The sequence below is a fragment of the Micrasema longulum genome, unplaced genomic scaffold (assembly GCF_059751315.1).
Source record: "Micrasema longulum isolate JH-2025_06_02 unplaced genomic scaffold, ASM5975131v1 h1tg000909l, whole genome shotgun sequence".
NCBI lineage: Eukaryota > Metazoa > Arthropoda > Insecta > Trichoptera > Brachycentridae > Micrasema > Micrasema longulum.
In genome coordinates this window covers 109,547-128,362 of record NW_028278100.1, presented here as the reverse complement: position 1 = coordinate 128,362, position 18,816 = coordinate 109,547, and the positions used below count along the sequence as shown (strand labels likewise).

General features: G+C 31.5%; 1 protein-coding gene across 1 annotated transcript in view; it reads left to right on the top strand.

Moving 5' to 3' along the window:
* Positions 1-18,816, top strand: part of LOC148278219 (uncharacterized) — a 55,790-nt gene that overhangs the window by 16,184 nt on the left and 20,790 nt on the right. Inside the window, exons 2-3 of the mRNA XM_088231747.1 lie at positions 16,740-16,978; positions 18,410-18,564. Of these exons, the coding sequence (XP_088087873.1) occupies positions 16,882-16,978; positions 18,410-18,564 (252 nt within the window). The 5' untranslated portion in view covers positions 16,740-16,881. The remainder of the gene's footprint in view (positions 1-16,739; positions 16,979-18,409; positions 18,565-18,816) is intronic.

Here is an 18,816-nt window from a genome sequence, read left to right as displayed (position 1 = left end):
CTATCTTCTACTATCTACGCCTTCCTTTACCAGCGCAGCGTCTAAAATAGAATTATGAAGAAATCACGCAAGTTGCAAATGATGAAGAAAAGTAATTAATGGATATATAAATTGAAAACTATTTGTTTCGGGGTTTTCACGATTATTTTCTTTCTCTTTCCTTTTTCTTGCTAATATTTTTTAGCATAAAATAAGCGTAATAATTTTATTTAATACATATGGGTATTGGTACGCATATTCAAGTAGTTAAAATAAAAATGTTAGAAGGGAGAGCCGCCTATATCGTACCAGCTAAATTATCTATAACTCTACTCATCCGACATTGAGATTCATTTTGTGATATGTAGCCATATGCTAGATATTTAATGAATTATTTTTATTTTTATTATTTTTATTATATGGCAAGTGGGTTTTCTTAGCACTTTCTCAATGTCCTCCAATCGCTAGTTGCTCAAATCGTACCACAGGTTACTTAAATCGTACTTGGATTGATTAGGTATAAAATTACATTGTAATTAAAAAAATATGTTTATACTGTTTAAGACCGTTTATATTTAAGAAATATTATGGATTAGTGAAATAAAAAGAATTAAAATCCTTTGAGAGTTATTGAAATAAAATAGTCAGTAGAGAAACAAAATGATATTATTTAATAGAGTAAAAAAATATTTTAAACATAAATCAATGAAATATAAAAGGCACATATAATTTTTTTTTTAAATCATTAAAATTTTTCCAACACCCATTTTTTCACAAAAAATGTTTTTTTGGTATTATTTTTCTGTCGGTTGTAGTTCACTTTTATAAGGACTTGATGTTAAAATGGTAGTCTTATTTGCTCCTAAATTCATATAATGCATTCGTCATCTCTAGGGCATTCCATTTTCCATATTGTCTTTTCGTCATGTTATGTATTTACATTCTGAAATAAAAACAAATTGCTTTGAGTACTAAAACAATTAATTCAAAACTCGTGGATCCCTTAATTGTACCGGTGCGATATACGCATCCACCTACTTGTATGATCTAAGCAAACCGACTATTTGAAAATAAAAGTTTCATTCCAACTTCAAATATTAAGAATTAGAATAATTTTAACCATTAATGTACAAAATGATATGTTCTACCTAGGTATCTTAATAGAGCAGTATCTTAATATGTCTTCATTGGAGAAACGTACAACTGAGATGTACCTTATATGCATTTTCAAAATACTTAATGGTATAAGTGATGTCCCATCTCTGTTGCAATAAACCTCTTTTCATGTTCACAACCATGTCACCAGAAGTCTATTCTCCTATTTACTAAATCTTCTAAGAGCAACTTTTGTTTTTATGCCCCAACGTCCAGAATGTGTAGATTAGTCAATTCGTCACACGACTTGGAATTCTTTGCAATAGATCTTCCGGCTTTTTGTAGACCTCTTCGCGACAAAAACAGTGTGGGGCGAAATTGGAGTGGCATGGTTTAGATCGAAGTCTTATGTCCTTCGTTTTTATAAATATATTGTATATCATTATTGTATTGCCCTTGTTTGTCTTTGCTACATAGTTTTAAGTTCTTTTTGTTCAGTTTATTGTATTTATGTTTCTTTATGCAACTGTTGTAATTGGCTTAGGCCGTATATATAATAAATAAATAAATATTCTGCATGATATTCAACAAATTTCACTCACTGAAACGCAGGATCCGTACGAAAAAACTCAAAGAATTACATCAAACTGTCACTTTCTTTCGTATAAAATTTTCACCTATTTTTTTTCGATTTCACCACATGAAGTTAGTAGCGTGTTTGCTAATTTTGACAATACTTTATCTTTGACAATATTTTATGGAAACATGGTATTGAATTTCAACCGTTTCCTCAATATGCGATGTGGTAAGATTTAGGCTGTGGTACAATATAGGTTACTTTCCCTAAAGCTAGGGTTTCCTAGGACAGCGGTGCCCGTATCTTTACGGCCGTAGTGAACGGTGATGCGGTGGACAGCTGTCGTAGAGGTGGCTAGAGAGTGGTTTTATTTTTTAACGGTGTTATCAACACCGTTTTCCTACGAAACAACTCTCTAGTCACCGTTACGACGGCTGTCCACCGCATCACCGTTCACTACGGCCGTTAAGATACGGGCACCGCTGTTCTAGGAAACCCTAGCTTTATACAAGCTGTAGAAGTTACATTTTTAAAAAAATATGTAAATATGTAAATTTTATCACAACCTTATGCATAGGATAATATTAAACAGCTTTTCTCAAACAACAGAATACATCAGCGTAGGGTATCCCTGCAATATAATCATCCAGAAAACTAACAATAGGCATAATCATCATTTAAATTAATTTATATTGTTTTTAATTGCTATCCATCAAAAATAATGTATCAAATGATGTAATCTTTTAGACATCACTATACTGTATGCTTAAAATTTTATATAATAATTTTTAACTTGAATGAACGAAGGTATTTGATAGTAAACTTTCATATTTATATACCTTGTGACGGGTCAATGGCACATACAATATTATCAGTTAAAAATATCTTGTAATATCGAGTTTTATGTCACCGATTAGATTATTGAGTAGTTGCATTGATGTTTTTTTAATCAAACGTCTTATGTCTGTAAAAACTCTCAATGTTTAGAATCAAGTAGTAAAAATATTATTCGAAGTTAGATTTTGTTATCTCGAAACCTGAAAAGATAAAATAACTATTTATTCACAAAATTTGTTTAAAATGTAGATGGTATTTCATACTAGGTATAATATAAGCAATAGTCGCGTCCATAAATTAAAAATCAATTAAAAAATAAATAGTAGTATTTCTAGGTCTCAAAACGTAAGCACGCGACCTAAAACAGGTGGTAATATCTTGATTCCTAAATTAAAAACAACTACTGCACAACATCATTATACTTACAAAGGAATATTTTTCTTTGATGAAATGAACAAAGATAATAAAAAGTACAGTCAGGAATACAATATATTTAAGAGAGAAGTTAAAAATTACATCTTTAATTCTTTTTTATGTAACACTGATTGAAAACATCGTTTGTATCTTTTTTGTAATTTATTTATGTTGTTCTAAAAATATTATTGATTAAAATAAAATAATCTATTGTAAGACGTCATTCCCCATTATGTACACAAGAATTATTTATTTATTTTACGTAATGGGGAACGTTAATGTAAATATATGTATTTGATTAATGTAAAATTGTATTTAATTATAATATTGTATTTTTATTTGTTATCAATAAAAATAAAAAAAATATTGTTTCGGTTAAACAAAAAACTTAGCATATACAAAATATATTTAAAGATCTGTGAATCAATCTACAGTGGAAAAAGTTTGCCAACGCGAGATGACTTTTGTCCTCATTATAATGTTACTCGCAGCAGCGACTTTCGCCTACAAGGTTTATGGGGAGATCGAGTCTGAGTCACCAGTACGTTGTAACTCGGCTCTACTCGGCCACAGCCCACGATAAAACAAGGCTGTTCTTGTATTTGTTATATAGCGGTGTACCGCTGCGCGCTGGCAGATTTCTTGTCCCAGGATCGACACTCAATTTGCTTACAGGGCCACTAAATTCAATACACGAACAAATTTGTTACTTAAATCTGAGAAATATGAATTATTTTACCATCTATCAGTTATATGTATGTATACTTAGCCACGACATATATAAGGGTGGGGTTTAGGGGGATCAACCCCCCTGCCCCTTCCAAAATTAGTTTACACTAGATATAATAAATTTAGAGAGCCCCTTAGGTACCTACTATGAATTTTTGACATTTGCCTTAATAATATGATATGGATAAAAAAATTCTGGGCAAATTGAACCGTCAATTTGGAACGCAGCCAAATATAGTATTACTAGCAGGCAGCAGTCGGCGATAGTCGACTATTACATGCTAGGAAATTTGACCCTTCGGGCCTCATACAATCGGCCCTTCAGGCCTCATTTTATCGGCCCTGCAGGCCTCACAAATGGTGAATATTTCTCATAAACCCTCCCTTGTGGAAGGTATAAACACGTCCGTGATACTTACATATGATTTGTTACAATTATTATTACTTTTATGATATTTTCTCTGTATCCAGGCGGATGAAGAATACAGTTTTGTATCTGAAATAGAACCAGAACCTTGGACGAGTTTTTTCGACTCGATGGCTAAGTTCAGGTGAAAATCTTGAATAAAAAATTGAGTGAAGATAAAGTTGCCTTATTGTGCAGTAGTTGACGCGTTCTCCTACCATCCTTAAGGTCCCGAGTTTGATTCCTGGCAGAGTGGACGTAAAATATAGATTCTAAAAGTTTTCCGAACTGCAATATTTCATTGTTTGTGAAATGGCACCCGAAGCGTAAGACTGATCGATGTAATCGATGATCGAACAAAGCTTCATTTGGTTTATAAATGCAGTGTCCTATGCTCCCACTAGGTGGAGAAAGGGAGTTGGTGATAATGACAGGCAAATACATATTAAATAATAATAAAATACATAATACATAAATAAAAAAATAATAAATTATCTTCAGCGCAACCTCAACGTCAATGCCCATTTTCAACAGTACTTAACTTTCGAAATATCTCTCGTACATTATGCTCTCACAATTATTGATAACCTCACATGGCAAACGAAGAATTATGATCATTTCCTCATTTTTTATTTGGATTGATCACTTTAGGATTACCATAGTGAATGATTTTGCTGTTTTGCGTATTTTAAAGCGATACTTTAAATTCGGTACGTTTTGAAGATTCACTGTTGTGTAATATTAAATTCCATTATCTCTACACTGAAATGGATTTGAAACTATAGATATTTTTCAACAGATCACTTCATAAATATAATAAATTATCGTTTAATTTATACGACGTGAGGATTTAATTTAATTTTAGTTTTATTATCAGTGCATTGGAAATTTGGAAAACGGGAAATGTTCAAGAGATTAAAACAAATTATGATATAATTATTTTTCTCAAAATAGGTTAAAAAAAATATTCAAAAAGTTTAAGACGAAGGAAGCTGTCACAGTTAATGATTGTTTTTTTTTTAAACATAAATTTTTATTTTGTTTTAGTTGGATTTATGAGCACCCACCATTTTTCTTTCAAAAAGCATTAAAACCATAATTAATGTATATTTTTATTCTACAATTTCACTGTATTTTTTTTCATCTCTTCTTTTTAGTACATTTTAATTATTTTAAACTATTTTATCTTGTTTTAATCGCGGTTTTATTTGTGTCCATGCTCTTATATTAAAAAAAAATATTAACACTAATGTCTGAGCAACCGTTGACAAACTATTAGTTCATAGTTTATCGGAACAATTATTGTTTAATATTTTATAATGTAAAATAATATTGTTATAAAACACATTAGAGCCATTTATGAAATGACAAATAGCCTTACTGAGAGTAGCCAACAAAAAGCCCTACCAATACTCTACTGACAGACTTTTTACAGAATTTCCAGTACTAGACATAAGGCAAATATATATAAAGACAATTTTAAGATACATTCATCAAAAACCTGACAGACATAATGACGGACAGCAAATTTACGACATTAGGCAAATACAAAAAACAATACTTCTGCTACCAAAAAAAAAACGTTACGAACAAGGCACTATAATTTTATGGCCCCTAAGCTATACAACTTTTTAAGTATGGATATATCGGTAAGCAAATGAAAAACTATGTGCTCAAAACTCTAGTCCATAATGGATTACTAAAAGGACTAGAGAGGAAGCTGATAAATGTGTTTCGTATATCATAATATAATTTCGTGAAAGTCCTTCCTCATTCTATTCATGTAGATATGTTTTAAAATAGTTTTTAATTTTTACATCTATAATATTTTGATGTGACTTGACAATTGATGTGAAGGTATGTACTATTATGTATAAAATAAACAATACACTGACACTCCGGAACGTGCCGGTGCCTGTGGGCCAGTGAAGTGGCTACATCCATAAATAAAAAGGAAATATTATTGAATGTACCTATTGTTTTAACATTTTTTTTGTAAACTTTGAATTTGTATTATTTATTGAATTAAATAAATAAATAAAATATGTATTTTTCAAATCAAAACTTTTAGAATATTTTTTTTTAAATAGACTTAATATTTCCTTCAAAGTCTAAAAAGTTTTGAAGTTTGCTTATGTAAATAAAAACGTGTTAATTTAATAATTATAACATGTTTCTATTATTCTATTCTTATTCTCAAATACATGTTTTTTGATTTTACACTTATAAATGAACGGGTATTTGTTTACAAGTAAGGTGAAATGATCACTTTTGGATTACGTAATTTATAGTAAGAAATGAAAATGAAAATGTCTAAAAATTACCGAGTCCTCAATAAAATCATCTTAAAGGCGATTAACCGTTTAGAAGCGAGGAAAGCTGAACATAGTAGCTCAACGTAGACATTGGAATATTATTAAGATTAGTAGTTGTTTCAATTAACAACACAATAACTGCTATATCTGGATTATAAGTGAAGCCAAACTGCCATGTCACCTATCATCCATACGATTTACCTGCTTCACGCCTTTTCTACTTTTCCAGTAAAAAACGTGGAACCATTGCAAGGGACAAAATAAAGTTTTAAGAGTGTTAAGAGTAGGTGTTATCATATTGTGATATTATTGACATTTAATGATTTACAGTTGCAAGACACGCGGGATGAGCAAACTTTGTTGACATTTTTGATAACTTGGGTGCTTTCGAAAAAAGTTATTACTTAAACGAAAATATGAAACTAATTATTCATAGATGGCGCTTTTATCATTTTTAATTGAAAAATGCCATTTTTACGTTTATTTTCAATGAAAATTTTACAAATTTTGTTTTGCAGAAACTTTACACCATATTGATTGTAACGAATTCCAAAATACTATAATTTAGGTCCTTTTCACAAAATGGTGTACAAAACAAAAAACATTATTTTTCCATAAAAATGATAAAAGCGCCATCTATGAATAATTAGTTTCATATTTTCGTTTAGAATCACCATAAGTTTGTTGTCTGTAAGTCTTCCTAAACGTGTTTACCTAAAAATACAATTTATCATCATTCCCTTTCCGCACCTAATGGTGCATAGGGCACTCTATTGGTACACCAATGACCAATCGCAGCGTATCTTGATCATTTTTGTTACATGAAGGTAAAATGATCAGTCATACGCTTCAGGTACCAGTCCAGGGACTATGAAATATTCTAGTGAGAAAACACATTTTTTAAAATGAATATTTCATATCAACCATGCCGGGAATCGAATTCGAGGCCTTTTGCATGGTGGGCAAACGCGTCGACCATTACGCCACGAGGCCGACAAAAATAAGATTAGAAATTACAAAGAAGCAACACGACAGTAATATTTTTTGTGATATTATAATTTTTATATTGTTTTTATAGCATGCCGATGACGTTATAAAATAATATTATTTAATAGTATAATTCAATGATACCGTACATTATACAAAAGGATAGTATAGTAATAGCAGTAATTAAACAATATTATGTTACATTACCTTGGAAATAAAATAACATTTCCTGTGTAAGGTATGTAGATACATCCATTTCGAGATTTCTATTAACCTTGTTCAACCTAAATATAAACAAATGTCTTGGATATGGTAAGCTGCCCTGCCCAACCAACGAGTGGACTCATCAAGTATTACATTAAGATTTGAAATTTAAATTATAAAATACGTGAGCTAAGGGATCTTTCAGGATCTTCTAGAAACAATTAGCTAGGTAGAAAGTAGGAACTTCAGAACCCAAGCGTGTGCCCTATTTCGAAATTCGAAATAAAATAAGTATTGTGAACTCAGAGTAATAATGCGTCAAGGAGCCCAAACTTAAGAAAACCACTCTATAACTATTGGGTATTAAGTTAGCTACAGTTCGCAGCAAAGCAATGCTCCGTACTCAGGTCGAGAATTGCCAAATGGATATCAATTTGCATTTTAAATGTGTACCTGTGTCAACAATGTTTGAGTATGTCCAAATGCTTGCAGACTGGCTGGATTTCCTCCCTAGGGAGTTGTTCATATTTAAATTTATTTTAACAGAGGGGAAGGGATGAATCTCACCCACGTGATAAAAGTTTCAGCTCTTTTACTTCACAAAAGTCAACAGATGGAAGAGTTGCGGAAATGTGCCACTTAAACCAGCCAATGGCATGTTATAAGCCCTGTAAATACCTAGATTTCCACATTCCCTTTTCAAAAATATTTTCCCTCTCTGTTGAAATAAATTTAATTGTGTACCTGTGTATTTATTATTGCAGGGTTTCTCCAATTTATTTTTTAAAATTCGCTTATATTTATTTTATCAAACTGAAAATACACGTGTGTGTTTATTTTTTATTTATTTGTTCATTTTATTCACAATATACTTATGTTACATTTATTGAGACATAAATCCCAACTTGATGGAACCAAAGTACTGTGTTGAATTTGTTTGTTTGTCCGTCACATCTCCGAAACGGCGAGTCGCAGCGGCCTGAAATTTGGACATGTCATTTTAGATGCAAGTTCAAAGTAAACGTTGCTATTTTTGAGTAAAATTTGAATCGACCTCTACTCGATAAATACTCAAACTTTATATGTATGCCTAGTGCGGCCCCGACATATTCCTCGTAATCAACTGTCATTATAAATAGTAAACATACTTTAATTCACAAATTTATCCCCTAAATTGAGAAAAAATAGTATCTGAAGTAAATATGTTGTTGAAAAACATATTTAATTCAGATGCTATTATTATTCAGATACTATAAAAATAAAAGTTTTTTATGCGACGTAATACACGTGTCGGGACAATAAATGCCAAAAATTAATGTAAATAATGGGAAAATATTCGAATTACCTGTGAAAACTGACCCCTTTAACACCTTTGACGCTCCTACTGCTGCAACCAAACATACTGCAATTCACCATAATCAATTTTTATTTATTATAACGTAAATATATAAGTTATTTACAAACAAAGCCAAGCACAGCGACAAAAGCATCCGATAGAACCGTTATGCCTATGTTGTCAAACAAAACAAAATGGCCGCCGATTTGTTGCTAACCAACATTGCTTGCGTTCTATGAAACATAGTGATAGGGCTTCTCTATAGGCTGAAGCATTAATACTCTGAGATTGTGAATCACATAAGTAAATTAAAAAAGGGAACCTAATCTCTTCGGGGATATCTGTAAGTAAGAACTTAAGAACCCAATAAATATTGTAAATTACGTAATCTCTCTAGGGTCGCAATTACAAACGCTATCTTTATCGGTATATAGTGAGACGGTATAAAGTAAAATCGATATTTGTGTACGAAAATGTGTATATTTGTATAAAATTTTTATGTGTCTTTATTGGTAACCTGTAATTCCCGAAGTTCAGATGTGAACTGCCGACGAACCGCCCTCCGAGGACGTCCAGAAGCGTGAGAACTTAATGCCTTGTAAAGTAGGCAAGCGTGGTGAAAGCTCTCGGGAGGCATCCGTATTATATGGCCCAGCCACCCGTATCACCTCCGCTTGATGAAGGTTGTCACCGGAGATTGTTTTGTCTTATTTCCCTATTTCATACGAAGTTAAACTACCGCACACCGAGTATTCTTCTGAGGCACTTATTCTCACAACTCGATAGTTTGCTGTTTTTGGCCCTAGTGAGGTGCCACGATTTGTAGAGGAGAGTATGTGCTATGCAGAAATTGTACAGACGGCATCTAGTTTTTACTGGGTTAGCAATAAAATTGTGCATGAAAACTATTAGACTTGATGACATGAGATTGATCAAGTATTTTCATAAAACAAAATGGTAAACACTTACAGTAATCCGTTTCTGTAATATAGTGTCTTAGGTGTCGTTAATTTAAAACAACATCTGTTTGAAAATGCCCTAACTAGGCGAAACAATCGTTTGTTTTTTTTTTGTTTTTGTATGTAAAAATAAAATAAACGATTTTTAGTAGCCTTAAATCAGTGTTTGATTTTAATATTAACACTTTGTATCCCGGAGCCGTGTAAACACGTGATTATAATAACCATGCGTTGTGTCCCGGTCCCGTGTTTTCACGTGGTTTACCAGTTGTCTAAAAAAGTGCATTTTATTGACATCTAGTGACTTTTATTAGTACTTTTTCGCTACTGGTAAACCACGTGAAAACGCAGGAGCGGGACACAACGCATGGTTATTATAATCACGTGTTTACACGGCTCCGGGATACAAAGCACAAAAAAAGAAGTGAGGCCCTGTATATGTGCGAACATTGCAATGCGCAATATGGCTCTCCATAAAGGCCACTGTTGGCAAAACCATCATACAAAAATGACTTATTTAATTATTTCAAATAAATCTGAGAAGTTTCAATTGATTTAACCTAGTATTTTCATAATTATGACACTTTTGAAACCCTTCACAAAGCATGAAATTTCACAAAAATGGCCCGGGCGCAGGGAAAATTCTATATGTATTCGGCCGGTGCTCAAAGTGTTAAAATTAAACAGACTACCTTAAACATCACGCGGCGCAATTCTGAACCGCTCTTGCGGCCGTAGAAAACACTTTAATTTCGCGTATTTACGTACAAAATACGTGAGATAAAAGTGTTTGTAATATCACCCCAGGGGTGCAATTATGAATCTTCTCTATTCCCTAAAAAGTGGTTAATTTAAGGATATTTATTTTTTCCATGCGGCTAATTTTTGCTTCATATATGGCCACACAAATGATTAAACGTAAAAAAATATGAACACGTGAAACCAAACATGATGATTTTCATTTAGAAAATTATTGCGACCCATAACTCTTAATTAGGTTGAATTGACCTAACCGTATTAGTTTTATTTCCGTTTTTGAAGCAGTTTTAAACTCCATTTGACGTTTAATCATCAATGTGGTCATTATATGGAGCGAAGTGTAGTCGCATTAAAAAAAAATATCTTCAAATTAATCACTCTCTAGGGGGTAGAGAAGATCCAGAATAACACCCCTGGTATGATAAGTGTTGAATGATTATCGCTGTGGTCAAAATGATCCTTACATATTATTTGTCCAGTATAAATGTATGTCTCCGGTCACGCAGACATTTTTCATCTATCCTAAATTAGTTTAGGAAAGATGAAAAATGTCTAAAATAAATAAAAATGAAAGATTACTTATAGGCGTTGATAATACTCCTGTTTAATTATATGAGTTTGTCATTAAAACTGTATATTCATTTTTATGTTTGTACCTTCTTCAATATTTTAAAAGTTTTTTTTATTATTTTTATTTTCTCATTAAAAAAACAGTTTTTAAATGTTATTATTTATCAAATATATGTATTTTATTTAAATTTATTATTATTTTTATTTATATTTTTATTTTTGTCATTGTATTTAGGTACCTACATATTTATTTTGCATTTTTTGAATTACTAACATTTTTTAAATTTTAAATTTATTTTATTTTATTACTGGGTTATTTTAATGTGTACACTTGATTAATAACTTATATAGCCGTGGAAAATGATTATTGACAGTTTTTACAATTTAAGTTTCAATGTACCCTTATTTTATGGATGAATTATATGTAAAAACGGTTATTTTTTCCACAATAAATAAATCAAGATACACGCTCACTGACGCTTCTCTTTCGTAATAATATCTTACATAATTCAGGACACAACTGATTTTCTCTTTCGATTCAATAGACGAAGGGCTTACACAGCTTAAATTGTTAAATTGTTCTTTGGTATTAAATAAACACGATGTATTGACTGTTGAACAAAGCGATTACTAAAGAGTGTTGGCTCTGTGGGGTTTCAGTAAGTGTAGTGAAGATCTTTAAATCAAAATAGCCTTGGTCGTATTTTACTTTGCGCATAAAACATTATGATATTAAATAATTTTTATATTTGAAAGAATAATTGTGAATGTTTTTTCGGTTGTTAAAAAATATTTTTCAATCGAAAACATTTATCTTGTAAAAATCTTGTCTTTTTTAAGAATATTTTCAGTACGGATGTTTTTGAAATCACTTTAATGTGATAACGATGAAAATAATATAGAAAATAACAACGAGCGTAAAAATAGTACCAAATGTTTTGAAATAACTGTTCGATTGATTTGGTAATAAAATACTCTCAGTTTGCGAGGCCCAGTATAAATGTTTCGTATACTTTCTACAGCGAAAAACAACCTTCATCAAAGTGCCTACTGTCTACAGTTAATCTTCACCATAACCTCAGATACTCGAAAGTTTTGAGGCCAAAACGTATTTAAATATACACTTAAATAGGTGTTATTGTAGTCATTGGTATTATTGTACATTGATTTGTTTGTTTTTGGTAACAAAATGTGTAGAATCCTCGGAATTAAATACATCATCGACGTCCCCTTTATCTGCATTAAATTGTGCATCCTGTGGTCTTGTCCCTTTTTATGATTACCGAATGGAGCTTCTCGCTACTATCCGTGCCCCTGTGATGGGTCCTGTCGGATAAACAGATCTGGTGGCTTCCGAAAAGAATTCCAAGGCTTTCAAAAAGTTTTGTAATAATTTCGGCGAATTGATCATGTCCAATCAGGTTAATCACAGTCGATGAAGAATTCACATCCCAATTTTCTCAAGTGCATATTAGGTACTTCTGGATTATCTCCTTTCAGCACAAAAATGCTAAGGCTACCAGATTACAGAAAGCTCCCTCGAGAAACTTGTCTCGTTCGGCAACGAGCAACTTTTCCAGGCACCCCCAAGGAGATTTATGTCCTTAAATGTGGTGTGCGGTATGTGGTGGGCAATTGCTGCACTGAATTGTGCATTAAATTTGTGCACCAGATGCATCATATCTCGGTCATTAATTAAAAACATCAATGTAATAAATAACATTATCGTATATTAACACGTTGAATATATGGAATGAAAAATCACTTTGTTTAAATCATAAGTTTAAAAAAAATGTGAAAATAGGCTTAATTGATTATTAGATCTCTTTTTCACATCCGCTCCTAAGTGGAGTATATTGACATTACCAGTTGCTTCCAGCCAACCAGCCAATCGCCAATCGCCAATGGCCAGCCAGCATTTTCGCCTCCTTCCACGTCAATCCAGCGCCCCTCAGTACCGCCGAATAAAGTCGAAAGATCGTCATCGACGGCCACGAAGCAACCTGCATTTAGGTTCTCCTGAGACGTGCGCAGCGCATGTAATAGGAGGCTGCTGCGTCCGTTCTCGGACTTCGGTGTTAGTTATAAAATCGAACTACCTTATACCTAATATTCTTCTCGAGCACTTACTCTCAAAACTTAGAGCGTCAAAACGTAAACCTACTCATTTATGAGTAGTTTAGTCGCCTTCTGTTTGATGTGCGTATGCGGTTTCTGGACTATTCTTAATGCTATGGTCGCATGGAATAAATATTTACTTAAAGTTACTATACATATTTTTTATTGTTAATTATTATGGCATAACAGGGCGTAATACGGGCGAAGTCATAATAAGTTTGTTAAACTCTAAACAAATGTAATTTTAAATGAATAAATTATAATTTTATCTAACTATGACATTAAGAGAAATGAAGCTTATTTTACAGAATATGGTTTCATCTCGCGGAAGAAAAACGCAACCTTAAAAAGTATCGAATGCTCATTTAAATTGGTTTTTTGAACAATGGGTCGTAATGAATTAAGTTTCCATTTTAACGTTGCCTATGGAAGTACGTGTAGGTCTGCTGTGAATTTTCAATGTCAGACTCTTTTGACTGATTCATTAGCGAAGCGCGATACACTTACACAGTATGAGGTTATTTTTGATTGTGCATTCAAACCGTTTAAACTAATAAAGCGTTGCAATTATTTCAGACATGATATCTCGATTTGTTGTTAGATTGCGTAATGACGTATTCATGTATATTCATGATTTTCTTTATTTAAGAAAAAAAGTACATGTTGTTTTATAAATACCCACGTTCTTGTGTGTACAAATTAAGATAAACAAGATGTTAAACACAATGACATATTTTTAAAACTGTTTGGAAATTTAATAAAAGATAGTTAAAATAATCTTTTTATCAATCGATTTGGAATAATAATGTTGATAATTTTACTCGTATAATCGATACAATACCGATCATACGATATTATTTTATTGTGATTTTTTTCACATAGTACCTATTTAAATGATTGAGTTATTCTACTGACATTTCTTGGTGCAAATGCATTTTAATTATAATAAAAAAACTATTTACATATTTGTATTATTATAATAAAACCTAGTACTTACCTATTTTAAACTCATTGATAAGACATATTTTAAGCACAGGTAAAATTATATTATTGCTAATGTTTCAACCTATAATTTTCGTACGTATAGGATAGAATTATCTTTGAAAAAAAAATGCATTTTTTGTTCCTATTCCTAAAAATACGAGTAGGTGTATTTAATGTATTTCTGTGGATATCTGTCATTGGTTTTATTCTCTGTATATTTTATTTGTTGTATTTATTACACAATTATAGAATGTTGAGAAGTGAATGAATTATCAATTATCAATGAATTATCAAACGACACTATTATACATCCAACGAGGGGCGCAGAGAGCAATAATTAAGTTACGTTGAATATTTATTTATTTACCTATCTGCATCCAGTGGTGCATAAGATACTGCGTTTGAACATCGGATGCCGCGTATCTTGATAATCTGTTACATAAACGTAAGGTGATCAGTCTTACGCTCCAGGGCCGCGATTACAATCGGAAGTTACGGACGTCATACCTTCTAGCCATGCGCCAAACACTACGCGACGAAGCTAACTTAACTGCAATCGATTTTTAATAATATTAGTCGCATTCCTTATTCAGAAAATGAAATGCAATTTATAAATCTATTCAGTTGTATTTAATTATTATTGTTTTAGGTAAAAGCAGAAATGCTTTATTTATCAATATACACTGCATGCAGTGCCTTTTACCTTACACAAAAACATATTAAAAAGAAATAAACACTTTAAATATAAAAGAAATTTTAAAAGAGTACGTATTATGTATAGTACAACATTGAAAATGTTCAACGAAATTTTTTTAAATACCTAGATTATAAAAACAATAAAACGATTTGTACTTACAGCCAATCTGCCAAACAAAATAGTTTTTTTACGCACTGTATCGGAATTATGCTATTTACATAAATTATTAAACAATAAAGTAGACTCTTTTAACCTACTCTCCAAAATTAATGTTAATGTCCCCTTTCGCGTGACAAGAAATAAGTATATATTCCATCTGCCAGTTTGTAGCACTAACTATGCACTCTTTCCTCTATCGTTCTTGCTCTAACTATAATGCTTTTTTTCATCTATTGATGTATTTTACATGCCCCTTAATTTATTTGAAAATAAATTAAGACTCATTATTTCTGGCTGCGATACGATCCCACTTACTATTTAATGATGCTCACACTTACACACACCTAAACACTTACTCCCACTCTAATACACATAAACACACATGTACACTTACTCTCATACAAATACACATAAACACGTCCTTTTGTTGTAACATAATTTAATAATATGTATAATTCTTATTTGGAAACTTCGCTGGTCTGTTTTTAAACCGTATTTTTTTAAAATGTTATTATATCATTGTCGACTGTTTGTTTCTTTAAAATAAATAAATTACAGTTTCATACGAAGAACTATGCTTACAGATTTTAAAGAAAAAATCAGGATGTGCATATAAAAATTAAAAAGTTTAAAAAAGGAAAAATTGTATCAGTAGACATACATAGGTAGATTGAATAAAAAAAGGTACAATCATTTTTTTATTTTTTTAATGCGTATTCCGTATCGTTGTATATCCAACGATTTCCCTTTTCATGATTTTTACTTGAGAGTCGAAAACAATCGTCCAGGGTTTTGGTTCTATTTCACTAAAGGAACCGTATTCTTTATCCGCCTGTCAACAAAATACTTTTTGTTTATGTACTCAATTTTTAGTACCTATAGTCATGTGCGTATGAATTAAAATCATGGTCTGATTCTACAAAAACGCCCTACTGATGGTCAATCGATTCGGTTTAGATAAGTAAACCACACGTACAGTTGTACCTACACGGTACATGAGAGGCCATCTTCTGGTACGTGTTATATTTCAGTATTTTTGTGTATTAAATCCGTGGCATCACGAGGCCGATTGCCTTACTTACAATAACCAATAAAATAGTTGCGTGTGAAGGCAAGTTCAATGCCGTTCGTGACAACGCGTTCTTCGTCTGAATATATAACTTCGTATATTCAATTTACAATGGTTTAAATTATATTTATCTATTGACCATGGTTCATAACATAATTAAACATTTACGTTTTTAATCTAACAAATTAAGTTGTTTATATTTTATAAGTGAATTAAATGTTAATTTTATATGTTGCAATACATTTATTTATTATTTGAAATTGTTTTTTTGATCCTTACTCCCCATTATATAGGTTCCATTCTTAATGAATTTTTTGAAAAGTATTTGATATATTTTTTATCCTCACATAATTTATGCTCTCTTTTGTTTTCTGCTCTGTAGGTATCATCTTCAAATGAAATAATATTAAAATAATTAACAGTACTACAAAACGCTAACAATCTCGGAAATTATAATTTAATGTAATATTTTTTACAGTGACGTGTACCATTCTTCTTAAATCATCTGTGTCTCTTTTCATATTATATATTTGTTTCTTTTACAGGTTGGCAGAGGGCATTGATCCCTTACAAGAATGAAACCAGGATAAAGAGACATCTGATAACGGAACGGAATCAGCAGACTACTTAAGCAAAATCGTATATACCCGTTAAATTAAGAAAAATAATCACAAAAACGGCTACACGATGAAGCTCGTCAAATCATTTTTTGGGAGGATCGCCAAAGATTTCAATCAAAAGGAACTGTTTCCGCTGAAAATATTATTTTTCGTACATGCATCTAGTAAGTAACATTCATATGTAGTATTAACTTTTGTAACATTCATGTGTAACATTCATATCGTGATTAAACAAGTAAAAATGACCATTTGAAAAAATGACGAAATTAAGATTATTGACTTTTTGACATCGTGTTAGCATAATGCTCGACTGGTAAAAATGCCAAGTCAATCCGACACTCTAAAAATAATTTAATTTGTAAAATATTTGACCATTTAATAGAAGCTCACAGATTTTTGGCAAGCAAAACTGACCACACAAAGTCACATTTATTAGTAAATTTAAGATCCAAAGAATTGACCAAGTAACAGTTAGTCAATTTTATTTGTAGGTGATGTCACCAGTGAAGAGTTAGTTAGAGTTAGTAGTCAGTAGTTAGTAAGCTTGAATGCGTTGTGTATTTGACACATACGGCTTTTTTATAAAAAGTTCATTAATAAAATTTATTATTTAGATTATTACGTAACACTTCTTAATAATAATTAATTAATAATTAATTAACAAATATGTTCTTTTCCATTTATTTTGTATTTCTGTGTTTATTTAACCTTCATAAATATTTAAAAAAAGATTATTGAAATAAAAAAAATCCAAAAACATAATTTATAGTTACAAAATACAATAAAATGAAATACTACTTCCCTCAATGAACGAAACAAAAATGATAATCTGCCAAATTTCATGGCAAATTTTACAGGTAAAATTGACTTAAGTTTTTTTTTTTTTTTTTATAAAAGTGATAATGTTTTTTAAATATGTTTATACTTTACATTAAAGTTGAAAGTACCGTCCATATAATGTAAAATTACCAACCACCTACTTGAAAAATTTGATCTTTGAGAAGCAATTGTACTCTAGAAAAACACTAAAATAGCTCCCCTGAACATTATTGATTTTGTCACTTGGTCAATTTCTCTTGTATGCCCACGATATGTAGTATTAACTTTTGTAACATTAATATGTAGTATTAACTTTTGTAACATTCATATGTAGTGTGAACTTTTGTAACATTCATATGTAGTATTAACTTTAGTAACATACATATGTAGTATTAACTTTTATGTACATGTATAGTACGTTGTTATATATTATGAAATTGGTTTTTAAAAATTGAAAATTGTTTTTGATGTGTGAAATTGTTGATGAAAAGATATTTTTTTAAAAGTATAATTAATTTTAAACAAGTAAATCTCCACCAACAAGCCACAAAAAACGGCTTGGTGGGATTTTCGTATTTACTGATTATGTATAAATATATTTTTTTCTTCATATCATCCTAACTAATATATTTCACTAAAAACAAAATACAATAAAAAAGTCATTTCAGTTATGAAATTAGTGATGAAATTAGTGATCGACTATATTTACATAATACCGGTGTCGTTCTCAAGTCTAGACAGTGCCATCGTTTTAAATAAGTGCGCATGGTTTCCAGCCCTGTTCGTCCTGTACCCTTACCTGACCCTCCACATGCGAGAGTTGGGCATCAACGTGGAGGAGACGGCCATCATGTCCGCCGTGACTCCCGTGGTGGCCATCATCATGCCGCCCGTGGCCGGGATGATAGCCGACAAGATCGGGAACTTCAAAGTAAGGAAAACGATTAATAAAAAATAGTCGAAATTTGTGTATGAAAAATTCTGTGTCCAGGTGGATGAAGAGTACAGTTCTAGATGTAAAATAAAACCAGCATCCTGGACGACTGTTTTGACTCGATGGCTGCTTTCAGGGGAAAATCTTGAATAAGGAAATCGAGTGGAGATAAGTTGCCTCATTGTGAAGTGGTTGGCGAATTCGCCAACCATTTTTGAGGTCCTGGATTCGATTCCTAGAAGGGTGGTC